A 14,694-nucleotide genomic window follows, 5' to 3' on the forward strand; every position below is an offset into this window, starting at 1 on the left:
TTATTGACATTTCCTCACTGCAAGCCACCACTCGGAAAGACCGTGTTCTCTGTACCTCTCTTTGACATCGAGGTAGCCGTCACTGGACAGCTTACATTCAAGCGCCTTATAACAGAAATCTAAAGTTTTGCATACGAAGGAGGTTTCTTGAACACATGCTGACATGCACATCTTCATCGCATCTTCCAGCCCTCCAACGACCTTCAGGACCTTCCTGTTATAGCCTGCAATGGCCAGTCCCTTATACGGCGTCATGGTGTCTCCATAACTCTTGCAGTCTGAAACATAGGGGTTTCAGCTTATTTCATTGATATCCCGATTTAGAGATAATCTATTTTTTAATCTGAACCTGTAAAAGACCCTCCTTTAACCAATGACAGAATACATGCACAAGTTGTTAGTTTTATGGTGATAAATTCAATGAGACAATGCAAGTGAATGATTAGGAATGATTTTTAATTTATTGTGAAATACAGAGAGCAATATGCACAGTCAAAATAGAAGAAAAACACATACAAGTGTATTCTCGTCGCTGTACAAGTGCAAAAATCGGGAACGCGACCCCTATTTCGACCAACTCCGTGGTCTAGTGGTAGAGCGTCTGCCCGGATTGCAGAAGGTCTAGGGTTCGATCCCCAGTGGCGTCAGGCCAAAAGACGTTTAAAGATGACAATTGCTGTTACCCTGTCTGGCGCTCGGCATGAAGGAGTTTAAACTATGAAATCGGCATTGGTCCGGACTCGTACAAGCGCGCGCGCCCACGCACGCACGCACGCACGCACGCACGCATGCACGCACGCACACGTACGTCGCTTTAATCTTGAAGGCGACGTTAAAAACACCTCACCTTCAACTCCACTTTGGAACTCGCTCATCCTTAAAAGGCTCACCTCTGTCACAGGAGTTACGTCGGATGTTGTGACTGTATCCAGGGTGACACAGACACTGTCCCAGAAAGCATGACGTCATAGTGACGTAGCAGTCATGAGTACAGTTCATGCCAATTACTGAAACAAACAATGTCAAAGTTGATTCTATTGATATGAATGAAAGAAAAGTAACATTTGTTGTTCATGGTATAAAGTCCGATAACAAAAGATCTTTCTTAAAGATATCAAACTTGTCATGATTCTGTCCTTCCATGATAGGATTTTAGGATCACATGAACCCTGAGTGGTTAATTCTCCCTGCGGTGTATTATTATACGATAACAAACGACCACGAGTCGTCTATTTCTTATATGAGATCTCAACATTATGTTCATCCTCTTTAAGGGTTTTGATGATATGTACACGCTTTAAAAATATTTTCCCAAATGTTAATAATGATGACTCCGTGAATAGAATATGTCTTCGGAAATGTTGGACAAGTCCATTTTACGAACATGTGGGTTACGTTTGGTCTTTCCTGCACATTCTCACGTCGATTATCTGTACCTTTTCTCGTAGTACTGATTGTCATATCTCTCCCACTTTTGGATGCGGTCGTTCGGCCACTGCGTTTATCTGCATCCATATTGAACAAGTTACGAGATACTTCCCCCTCAAAACTAACGTCGTCCAATATATGACGTCATCATGATGTCCAGTGGTAAACTGGTAGACTGGTAGACTGGTAGACATGATAGACCAGTGGTTTATCGTGAAATGAACTACTCTTCGTTCACCGTGATTATTTGCCATTTATCACGTAGCTATTTTCTATAATGTATTAATGAATTATTTCATTTTTTACACACCTGTGGGTTGAGAAACTAGTTTGGGATTACTGGTATCAATCATATGCATGAGATCGGCCGGTGATTGGCTACTCCATGGTGATGACCTAATCGTAAGTAATTGAAAAGTTACTCGTGCCTCAGTCACCTACGTCTGTGTTGAACGTTATGGCTTTAGAGTGTTACCCCCTGGATGCCACGGCGACATATATGCCCCTCCTCATCAACTCCCACTTCCAAGTAAAATATATTTCAAAATACATCACGCACACGAAAACACTTCACAGTTGTGATATCTGTGGAAAATGGGATACGATGATATGTATCAACCATGTCAGCGGGCCTGACCACCCGATATCGTTAGTCGCCTTTTATGACAGCATTGGTTGCCAAAGACCCTTTTCTACCGCGGATCTTCACTAGTGAATCGTAAATCTCGCCATTTTTGATATATTACCAAATCACATTTCACGGCGTTTATTATTTCCGGTGTGTTTTGAAATCTAAATATCGGTTATATTTACTAGAATAATTGAATTTCAAAAATAGCATATTAGTGATCACGGTTATAACTTGTATCTGTTTTTCATCAAATTACCAATGGTAGTCCTAAAACTTTCATGCATATTACGATCCCTGGATCAACGAAAATCCTCCTCTGAAATTCCGGCGTAGTTCAACGCCATTTTGTAAAAGTCGGTAATGTCTTACGGAAATAAACACTGTTTGCATTATCATCACGGCCTTGATAATCATCAGGTATAGCGGAAATCTTTTAGTGTAGGATCACATTATTCATAAGTAGTAAGCAGTACTTTGGATGACGTCAATAATGACCGTTGTGTTATGTATTAATGCGCTCCTGCGATCATGAGAAAAGACAAAATGCATCGATTCCATGCTAAAAAGGTGCGATTTTAGGTTGTGTCAGAAACAGATTATTACACTAGTGTCTGTCAGATACCATTTATCTTACAACGAGTTGTGTCAAAACGTATCCAACGAGTGAAATACATCATATCGCATGGAACAAAGAAATGAGGATGACAAAGGAGTATTACCACCGTATTTATAAATTCCATTCATTATATCCACAATTTGATGAGCAGAGCTGCGTCCATTGTGCACGAAAGAAACCTGTGATTGTGGGTTCGACTCCTGGTTCGCTCCGATTGTTTCTAAGTTTGTCATCTTCCCGAGGCAGAGTTCGGCCGATTGCAGGATTTGCCAAATCTGTTCATGTTTTTAATCAAGGTGCTCGCGTGATTTGATGCACTTCGCGATGTAAGACCCGTTTTATCACAATATGGATCTTGCTTATCGATCAGATCGTCTTGACTGGGCGCCAACATTTTGTTTGTTTGAAGTGATATGAGAGTTGGAATCTGATTGGTCCATAGGAGAGGCTTAGAAGGGACATAACTCGTAATAACCAATGGTGGCGCTACGATCGAGCTCAGGAATTCCAGCCAAGTTCGGCAAGGGTGAAAACTGGACTTTTAAAGTCAGTTATCTGTCCTTCCTTGGGAAGATACACCACTTTAATCTGATAAAACTGGAGTACTGTTTAAAGCGGCATTGAACACAACTCACTTACTTAGTGTTCATATACTTACCAGAGCTTAAACACAGCGGATGTCCCTTTCGCCCCACAGTGCACCGCGAATTTGGGCCACAGGAAGCCTCACCACAGGCTCCGGTCAGTGGCTAAACATAGAAACATTTTATATACAACGTTTGTAAGATAGTATGCTGATATCCATATTCATATGAATAATGATGATAGAATGACTATTAGAAACATCCCCATAAAGAGTTATTTTGAACCGTGGCGCTCACATAACATGTTAGTTGACCGCCACATGTCTTAGGCATAATCTGTCATATTTGTTAGCCTAATCTGGCAACCTTATTTAAAATTACTCTCGATGTATATATTGCAACGTCTCGACCAAGAAGGGTTCACTTCACTATGGCGTGTATTCCTGTGTGCAAAATCAGCCCTACTTACGAAATCAGCGTTCATAACATCTCAAACGATCTGTGGGATGGGAAGCACATGTCGTAGGAGTTAACACTTTAACGAAACAATGAGATCGGTCGTCGTGCTGACAGACCACGAATCACAATCGCGGAAACTTCGTGATTCGAAACCACGACCATTATATCCCGGCATGGAGTTGGTTACGTTACTCTGCACAGGTCATGTTAACTTAGAATAAGCCTTAATACAAACCATTTTCCAGTCTTGAATGTTACTAAAGAAGACGCCACTGCCGACAGTGAAGCTGGGGTTTGTTTTCTCTAGGAGTTGACATGCGCGTTTCTCTGGGTCAAAGGTGAAGGCGAGGCATTGCGGCAACAGTTTGCATTCAGCTGCGCAGTCGTACATTGAGGGCGCACCAACAGACCGGATGCTATCATGATTCTTGCCAGGGGCAACTTCATGAACTGGAGGATGAACACAGTCGTCATCACTCGCCTGCAGTGTCAGAGAGAGGGCACACAGACAGGCAGTTGCCAAGAGGATGGTCGACATCTTTGATTTTTGTTGGACACTGCAAAAGAGTAAGTGATACGAGATTGTTGATGAATATAATTTGGTGATTATATTTTGTTTTTTGAAAACACAAATATCGTGTTAAACATAACATAATATAGTGAAGGAGAAAGCAAGAATTCTTCTTGAACTAATACATGCAAAGGCAAGTCGGTTATCAAGAAATCCTGCACAATGTTTATAATCGAACATGCAAGGGCATGTCAACTGTCAAGAAATCCTGTACGATTTTAAACACTGTACATGACAAATCGTAATAAGTATTTATCGATGATTAAACACAATTTCACTACGTTTAGTATTGATATTCAAATTACTATGACTATTTCAAAAAATGTTTTAGTCCATCTTACTCAATGTCTGTGCCTTAGTAATTATACTATATTTGTTTTATATAACTTGGCTTATGTATGAGCAGATTAAAAATGTCAAACGTTTGGAATGGAGGTTCTTTTTTTCCCGCGTGGAACAATAGTCGTGAAGTGATATTAATGTACAGTGTTTTAAAATCGGACAAGATTTCTTCACAATTAACCTATCACGAAAACCTGGTGTCATCAATGAGTTTCAGTGATGCATTCATATACATTATATTACTACTTTGTCATTTACGCCCAAAGAATTTATTCGGTGAATATTCGATACTAATTGTGACTAAAAACATCTCTTGTAATCTTATAGACAAACAATCAAAACGAAAGTGTTCCTCGTCTATGGGGTGATTATGGACAATGTGAACGCTCTACCTGTCTGGTTTGAAACAGAATCGGTTTTTCGGAAAACGATATTTTGATCATAAATTTCGGCCATTCAGTGTTATACTAGCGTTAACAGCAAACATGGCGATTTCACGTAATGTCTTCTGAATGTCTTGGGGCGTTTTTCAAAGCTGATCTTTCTTCTTACGACTGATCATATCACGATGGTTATTTCACGATCCTTTGGACAACCTTAACGTCGACAGGATACTTAGCGGAAACCTTAACTAAGGTTGAACTCTTTAGTGTGGGAGACTCAATTATGTCCGTAGTTACGGCTGAGAGTTATCTCCCCTGCTCGCATCTGCAGACGACTAATATTGATACTTCAACATGACACAGCCGTCCACCATTGCACAGACACGGTGTCGGCAATCAAACTTTACATCAAGTGAGCTGACACTCCTGGCCGATGAAGTCAAATGTCGCAGCCATGCATGTTTTATTCGGCTCATTTTCTGTAACAATCACCAATCAATCCAAAATGAGGGAGTGAGATGCAATAGCCGCAAAGTAAGTTTCGCCATACATTCAGCCTAGCTGATGTTGCATCGTTACTTTGTAAATGACATCAAATTTATGTATCTATCATTGATTTAATTTGAAAGCATTACATGACATCCGGTGGTGGGTTTTAGAAGAAATGTATCAATTTCCATTTTATATTGAACGTAATTATAGGCTAAAATAAATTGATAAATATTCCTCCACACCATTATATTTCTAATCGAGTTCAAAATGTATATTTTCGACAGGAATTCTTTCAGCCCAAAGTGGCAAGAGAAATAACTAGAAACCGTTCCTACCCGGCTGGTTTGTAAATATTTGGATAATAATCTGGAAAATACTATACTAAGTCAAATTAAAAACTTCACATTTTTAAAAGTTATCCCATATATGATATACAACGGACAAATGTATCAGAGACGGTAATTTTTAATCATTAATGTCCAAAGAAGGATTTTAATTAACGGTGGTGACAATAATTTGTTCCACGCACCTACGGTATTCGGTAATAACATCAACAGTTTAAATCATAAGTATATGATGGCACACTAGTTCAGTAGCGTGTATGGCCACCATGTGCGTTGACAACTGCCACAAAACGCCTCCTCATGGACCTTGTGATGCTTGTGTACACATGATTGGGAAGACGACGCCATTGTTGCTGCAAAATGGTGCCAAAATCTTGCAAATTCTGTGGTTGGTTCTGGAGAGTGCGCAGACTTCTGCCAAGAGCATCTCAGACGTGTTCGATGGGATTGAGGTCGGGAGACCTTTACTGCCAGTCCATGACGTTGACTCCCGCATTCTGAAGGAAATTCCTTGTCAAAATTGCTGTGTTGGGTCTGGCATTGTCGTGTTGGAAGATTAAACCGGGTCCATGTGCTGCCATAAAAGGCAGAAGTTCTGGTGCCAGTACCTGGTCGCGGTAAGCAGCAGCGTTGAGGTTGCCACAGATGACAAGAAGCCTGGAGCGTGCATTGCCACAGAAAGCACCCCACACCATGACACTTCCGCCTCGATATTTGTTAACTTCCTGTACACAACACTGGGCGTAACGTTCATGACGGCGCCTCCACACCCTCGCCCTACCATCAGCAAATCGAAGATTAAATCGGCATTCATCACTGGACGACTTAATTCCAATTCCTCTGAGTCCATCGTAAGTGTCGCTGTGCCCACAATTGACGTTGACGTCTGTGTAATTGAGTCAGAATCGGCCCGCAGTATGGCCGTCGTGCTTGAAGGTGAGCAGTTCTCAGACGGTTTTCGAACAGTTTGCGCACTCAGTCTGCCCCTAAACAGTTCATTTCTGGTTGATGTAGCCGTCAAAAATCGGTTACGGAGGTGACGTAAGACAATCTGACGATCCTCTGCATGTGACGTCACACGTGGTCGAACTGGCCGAGGGTGATCAGCGGTGGTACCCGTTTACTGTTGACGCGTCTGTAAGTCATAAACAGTCCGTCGACTACAACCCGTCGTTCTTGCGACTTCAGCTACGGACGTTCCCGTCTGCAACATGCTTGCTGTACCCTTGTGTTCTGCTCGTAACTCCAAGGAAACGTAATATTGTCTAAGACCGTGCATATTGCATTTACCGCAGAATGAAAGCCTCTCGACACACATGATTATTCCAAGCCATGCAAATCTCCAATTTCAGAAAGAAATACCCCTTTTCCTAAATATCTTAGCGTAAACAAAACTTGAGATTCCACTGTCATAGCGTACGATCGCTGTGTTGGTCTTTCGACCAAAGGACGAACTTTGTCTACAAGACAGAAAATGGCTTTGCGTGTGCGTCGATAACGCAATATCAGTTGTCTGTCAGTCTGTCAGTGTCTCAAGCTGCATGGTACGATCTCGGAAAACACGCTGTTTCCTCTAACTTCTCCAAGTTTCCTCACACATCAACAAGAAAGTAGTCATGTTGAAATTCAATGAAGTATCAACCTTAGCCACGCTAAGGTTGGATCTGACCAACCTTAAATTTTCACCTTAACTAAGGCTACCTTAGCGTGAGGCAGTTTCATGCAAAAGGGGGTCAACCTTAGGAAAGGCCTAAGGTTAACCCTTAAGGATATAAGGTAACCTTAGCGCTAAGTTTGTTTTGTACAGCGGCACCCAGGGTGCCGTTGTACAAAGCGATCTTAGCGCTACGGTGATCGTAACCCCCATACCTTAACATAGACTTGCGACAGTTTTTGTTGTTGCTAAGGTTGTTTTGTACAACAGTACCTAGGGCATTATCATTTGCAGAAGCCCGAGGTGTTTCATTAACTGTCCGACGAAGGAGGGCAGTTGAAAAGACCGAGAGCTTCTGCAAATTATAATGCCCTGAAAAATAGCGTTACCGTTATTATAGCTAAAACTGATGGAATGTGTTATCAAATAACAATATAGGTTTTGAAACATTTACTGCAATCAACACGAATGCCACTGACCCACTTTTACAAACATGGAAACGTCATTGAACAAACCAGATGACGTCACTATTGAACGTGACGTCACCTATCCCTATCCTATGACGTCAGTTAACAACGGGCGTGATAATGGCCCGTCGTCAAGCAATATGAAGACATTGTCAAGTTACAGTGGCCCGCTGATTTCTGATAACATGCGGGCGGTTTAATGATAATTCTATCCATTTTAGCTATAATGAATGACAATAATATACTCTTCAAAAAAAGAAACTTGACACTGACTTTCAAAATGTAATATAATGCGATTGTTTCAAAATAAGACACAGAGACCATACTTGAAACACTGTTTGTCAATAACACGCTGTTGGATGTGCTGCCATTCATGCTGAAGTGCATCAAGAAGCGCCGGAAGTCTTTGGGGAGGTGGATTCCTTCTGCGAACGCGTCGATCCAACTCGTCCCACAGATTCTCAATCGGGGACAAATCTGGTGACCGGGCTGGCCAAGGTAATGTCTGGATGTTGTTGTCCTGTAAGAAGTCCTGACAAACACGTGCAATATGCGGCCGAGCGTTGTCCTGCTGGAACTGTCCGCCATGAACGTTGACGTGAGGAAGAACGTAAGGCTGTAGGATCAAGTCTCTGTAACGCACACCTGTCAATGCACCTGCCACATGCACGAGAGGCGTCCTACCACCGTGATGAATTCCGGCCCCTACCATGACACTCCCGCCGCCAAATTGGACAACCTGCTGCACACAGTTGGGGGCGTAACGTTCACCCCGACGTCTGTAGACACGTGCGCGCCCATCAACACGTGTGAGTAGGAAACGGGACTCGTCAGTAAACAGTACATTTCTCCACTTTGCACGTGCCCATCTCACCCTCTGTGGCACCAAAGCAAACGGTCCGCCAGATGGGTCAATACATGATGTCGAACAGGTCTTCGTGCAAAAAGTTCAACCTCCCTAAGTCTGTTGCGTACCGTTTGATCTGATATTCTGCGTACCCCAGGGACCTGTGTGGTTGTAGACGTTGCTGTGGTAGTGCGGTCTCGGAGGTGTCGCAGCCGGATGTATCGATCTTGTGCTTGGGTTGTCACCCTTGGTCTTCCTGACCTTGGTCCGTCTTCAACTCTGTTGGTGTTGTATCGGGTCCACAGTGCGGAGATTGTCTGTCTGGATGCGCCAAAGTTTCTGGCCACTTCTTGCTGAGTTGCTCCAGCTTGTAATCTCCCAATGGCGTTGTTCCGTAGAGCTGCATTCAGTCTTGGCATTCTGTCACCGCCTCTACTGCCGTTTTAAGGACTGTATGAACAGCGGTTGATGTGGATTTTATACCAATTCAGCAGGGGGACCTGTATGCCTAAATGCAGGATCCTGTGCTGCACGTTTTTTTACAGGCGGTTGCGTTTGGATGAAGCTGTAAAATTGATCCCCAAACGCTACGCATGTGTATTCGCGAATTATAGACACATCATCTTTCTGTTTGACTTATTTAGTTCTCATTTAATGTAATTATTTTAGATATTTGGCAAAAAGTGGTTTAACATCTATGTCAAGTTTCTTTTTTTGAAGAGTATAGTTAAATTTGGACGCATGACCATGAGATGAAACGAGGAAAAGGCAATTGGGTAAGAGTGGATAAATATGAACATAACAACCTGCCCCACCGGTGTAACCAGTCCCAAACACATACAAAGGCATGTGAACAGTTCATCTGAGTGAGTGAGTGAGTTTGGTTTTACGCCGCTTTTAGCAATGTTCCAGCAATATCACGGCGGGGGACACCAGAAATGGGCTTCACACATTGTACCCATGTCGGGAATCGAACCCGGGTCTTCGGCGTGACGAGCGAACGCTTTAACCACGAGGCTACCCTACCGCCCCTGTTCACCTGAAACAACACGGTAACACGGTACATTAAAATAGGGAATGACATCGGATTTCATAAGAAAACTCACAGTTCCATTTCAGGGTGGTATGAGTATCGTTTCTTGTACATGATTCGGAAATTCCGCAACGGCTAGAGAGCATCATGTAATCTCAAAAATATGAAAAATTCAAGAACTCAGTTTGCAGTTCACCGTGGTATCACGCATGCATCGCGTTATTGTCGGTAGTATATGTACGAGTATTTGCGAAAACTACCCATCAATATATACTATATACACTGTCCATGTTTCATTTACAAGACGAGAGGAGACAAAGCATAACAAGGCTAAATGGGCATTCACACGGTACAACTAGTTGTATACAATTTGTTCCATGCAACAAATTGCATCGTGTGGACAGGCAAGTCGGTCCAACTTTTGACGTATGCAACGTGTTGGACGTGAGTTGTGCGAAATAGGACATGGTCTATTTTCATGAGACAAGTTGTATAAACGCAGCCAATTAAATGCGTATGAAAATCACGTGATATCTACACGTCAAATTGTAAACAAAAATGTCGACTCCAATTCACGTCGGTAGCTTCTGGTTTTCAGTATCCTAAGCGTCACCACTCGATAACGGACCTATGAAATGTAGGTACATAGAATAACCCCGTCACAAATGATATATTTTGACATTTGTATTGGTCTAATTCTCCAGGTTAAACTGTTCATAGTGTGTTTTGAAACGACAGGCTATGTGACTTTACACTGTAGTGTACAACATGCTGAGATTAGGTCCATGATACGTTTCTAAAACTTCAAATACATCATACACACAAATACACTTCACAGTGTTGGATTCTGTGGGAAGGTATCGATTATGTGATGACCTTAACTATTTTAGGCAAAGCATATGTACAAAAAACGACATCTGAAAATAATGTACAACAAAAATATTGCCATTTCGCATTTTACCAATTCACCTTTCTAAATGTGATTATTTATATAAATAACGTATAGCTACATGAGAAGTTCAATTAAAAAACCATTGGGTGTCTGCTCTTTTTCAAACACCAATCATCATTCCGAAAAGACTCAAGTAACCCTATATTCGTTTTCGAAACAGAAAAACCCTGGACGGACCTCCATGTTGAATAGTGTTGCAAAATCAAGACTCTTTTCGCGTTAGACGAGATGCCAATCACATCACATGTATTTCACACTCAGCTACGATACATACATCCCTGAATTTATCCTTTCATTAACAATCAGCGGACACATTGTTTCAGTCACTAATCCAAACGGGACAAATGAAATCAACCAAAATATTCAAGTTTGAAACCAAACCTTGTGCTCTGAAACCTACCAGTCGGCCTTCTCATCTGTAAATGTAAACAAAGCAAACTTCTAGTTTTACGTTTCTAGTTTTTTACTATTCCGAGAGATTCAGTCGTCAATTTGTTGCATACATTAGCTCAGATTATTGCGAATATGCATGGGTCGATAATCGTTGCAAGATTTGAGGAATTAATAATCAGATACATATTTGGAAAAGTCAACGTGACGCCATGATTGACGTAAGACCACGCACGCTGACGACGGCATTGGTCTGCCTTTCGACGTAGTATCAGGGCTAGAATGGAAACATAAAAACAAAGAGAACTTGTTGATTTGAAATTGATTCTGATTACTTAACTTACATGACTCATTTATGTATGTATGTGATCCCAGCATCACGGCAAAACATACTCCAAAAATTCCGCGCACTGGTATAAGTGAACTCGCTATATGTTATGAAATATACTGTTACATTTTTAGTGGTACCGTTTTCAACGTTTCTTATAAACTGGGATAGAACATAAAAATATCTGGTTTCAACTGGCTTTTTATAGGTCATTCTTCTATGGTGTCACAAAATCTTAAATATGTCTTCAGGACATTTTGGATGACAATCATTCAATGTCCACGAAAAGAAACCGATGTGGTTATCCAAATCGATAGCTGTGCGGGAACTTTGAAGATACCCATAAACAAAAATATACTAGAATGCATTGTCTTGAGCCATAACAAATGCTCACCACGGACATGACGGATACTGAGTTGAAATGGCTCACAAATAAGCATTGCGGAGTTATGCCCCTTTTTGTCTTTGTATATGTAGACATCTCCCTCCTGTTTAGACAGAAACTTTTTTTTCGCCACATAAAACATCGATTGTGTCACGGTATACATAATCGTACAATTCTAATATATCTGCCATGATGTTGTTCGGATATAAGAAAGTATTTTGTTCGCCTACAGTTTACATAAAGCTGTCAAATAAAACATTACGTCGCACTGTACTTGATCTATGTACGATCAAATGTGGCTAGAAACAGAAACTTGGACAACATTTAACACGTTTTGCTTTTCAAACCAGTCTTTAATATATCCGTGGGGTTAAAAATTCAGTAATATACAATTCGGTTAAATTACAAAGTCAGAGGTTGAACCTGTACCGCGTCTGAACATTAATTTGGCAACCAGGATTCCAGCGATAATGTAGTGAATCACAAGCTTTTTGTCAGAGATCTCGCGAGACCCGAGTTGTATGAAACTCGCCGCCGTGTGAATGCCAAGTTGTGTACAACATCAGTTCGTGTAACTAATTGCATACAACAAGTTGTATTCAACTAGTTGTTCCGTGTGAATGCCCCTTAAGACAAGAAAAGGCAGAACATAATAAGGACAGGAAAAGACAAGACAGGGCATTGCATGAGCAGGAGAGGACATGACGGGCAGGTATTTAAAAGGACAAGACAGGAGAAGGCAAGATAGTGCATTACTGTGACAGGACAAGACAAGGCAGGACATTGACATGACAGAACAGGTTAAGACAAAACATGGCATTACAAAGACAGAACAGGTCCGATCAAGTCAAGACATGACATGACATGAAACGACAGGGCAATGACAGGGCAGAAAAGGTTAAAACAAAACATGGCATTACAATGACAGAACAGGTCCGATCAAGTCAAGACATGACATGACATGAAACGACAGGGCAATGACATGACAGAACAGGTTAAGACAAAACATGGCATTACAATGACAGAACAGGTCCGATCAAGTCAAGACAGGACATGACATGAAACGACAGGGCAATGACAGGGCAGAAAAGGTTAAAACAAAACATGGCATTACAATGACAGAACAGGTCCGATCAAGTCAAGACATGACATGACATGAAACGACAGGGCAATGACAGGGAAGAAAAGGTTAAGACAAAACATGGCATTACAAGGACATGAGAGGTCCGATCAAGTCAAGACAGGACATGACGTGAAACGACAGGGCAATGACAGGGAAGAAAAGGTTAAGACAAAACAAGGCATTACAAGGACATAAGAGGTCCGATCAAGTCAAGACAGGACATGACATGAAACGACAGGGCAATGACAGGGAAGAAAAGGTTAAAACAAAACATGGCATTACAAGGACATAAGAGGTCCGATCAAGTCAAGACAGGAAATGACATGAAACGACAGGGCAATGACAGGGAAGAAAAGGTTAAGACAAAACATGGCATTACAATGACATAAGAGGTCCGATCAAGTCAAGACAGGACAGGACATGACAGGGCAATGATAGGGAAGAAAAGGTTAAGACAAAACGGGGCAGGTCATTACAAGGACAGGACAGGACAAGACAAAAGAGGAGAGGACCGTTTATTGTATTGACGTTGAAGTATGTTCCAGTATGGCCACTAGTTTACACTAAAAAAGAAGGTACATTTCATATTTGGATATACTGAATTATTTTGCTGTAAAGTTGGTATATAATTCACATAAACTTAAATATGGATTCAAAAATCGAATTCATGTCCTACTTTGATAACGTTGCACAGTTCGTAGTCTTGCATGTGACTGAAATTGATAGTGATTCAAACTCACACTCATGCTATTGTCGGATTCGTAAAAAAGATTGCTGATGATAAGAGACATGGCTTTGTCGCCTTTGTGGAAACAATGTATTGTTTGGTGGAAAGCAATTTCGATTTGTGCTAATTATAGACAATATGCACGCTCCTCCTTGGTAAGATACAGAATGTTGTTTTTTGCAAAACGGTATTTTCATTTCAATTACGGCCATAATACCAAAACATAAGACTGGTACGGCTTACCTTAAGCTTGGGGATATCAAAATAGTTATTCCTGTCCATACACCGACCGACAAGCATCAGTTCAAATACGCTATGGATCGCGTTCAAATTATGCTTTGTACAGTCTAAATGAGGAACTGATACGTGATACGATCTTTGTGCTACCTACGAAAAGGTTCACAATGTATAATGCAAAGACTTTATCTACATACGATAACGTCAAGCACATGAAATCTCTGCATATATTATTTATATGTTCGTTTGTGTGTTCAGTGGCAATTGAAAGGCCTGAATCGTATGGTTTCATGTCGAAAATCGAAACTGCTAAAACACAAACACCTCATGGTTGGTTGGTTGGTTAGTTTGTTGTTTAACGCCACATTTGTTGTTTAACGCCACACTCAGCAATATTCCAGCTATATGACGGCGGTCTGTAAATAATCGAGTCTGGACCAGACAATCCAGTGATTAATATCATGAGCATCGATCCACGCAATTTGGATCGATGACATGTATCAACCAAGTCAGCGAGTCTGACCACCCAGTCCCGTTAGTCGCCTTTTACGACAAGCATAGTCGCCCTTTACGTCAAGCATGGGTTGCTCAAGACCTATACTAACCCGGAATCTTCCATGTCCAAACACCTCATGAGTAACTGATCAAATGTTCATAATGTACATACATAAGCATACGTAGTTAACAATATCGTCAATATA

General features: G+C 41.4%; 1 protein-coding gene across 1 annotated transcript in view; it reads right to left on the bottom strand.

Annotated features, from left to right (window-relative positions):
- The window catches only part of LOC139465141 (uncharacterized), a 101,112-nt gene continuing 86,418 nt past the window's right edge, over positions 1 to 14,694 (bottom strand). Inside the window, exons 3-6 of the mRNA XM_071246831.1 lie at positions 3,954 to 4,275; positions 3,334 to 3,424; positions 891 to 1,007; positions 1 to 278 (exon numbers count right to left, since the gene is read on the bottom strand). Of these exons, the coding sequence (XP_071102932.1) occupies positions 1 to 278; positions 891 to 1,007; positions 3,334 to 3,424; positions 3,954 to 4,275 (808 nt within the window). The remainder of the gene's footprint in view (positions 279 to 890; positions 1,008 to 3,333; positions 3,425 to 3,953; positions 4,276 to 14,694) is intronic.

This window comes from Haliotis cracherodii, unplaced genomic scaffold (assembly GCF_022045235.1).
Source record: "Haliotis cracherodii isolate W230 unplaced genomic scaffold, xgHalCrac1.p SCAF_17, whole genome shotgun sequence".
NCBI classification, from domain to species: Eukaryota; Metazoa; Mollusca; class Gastropoda; order Lepetellida; family Haliotidae; genus Haliotis; species Haliotis cracherodii.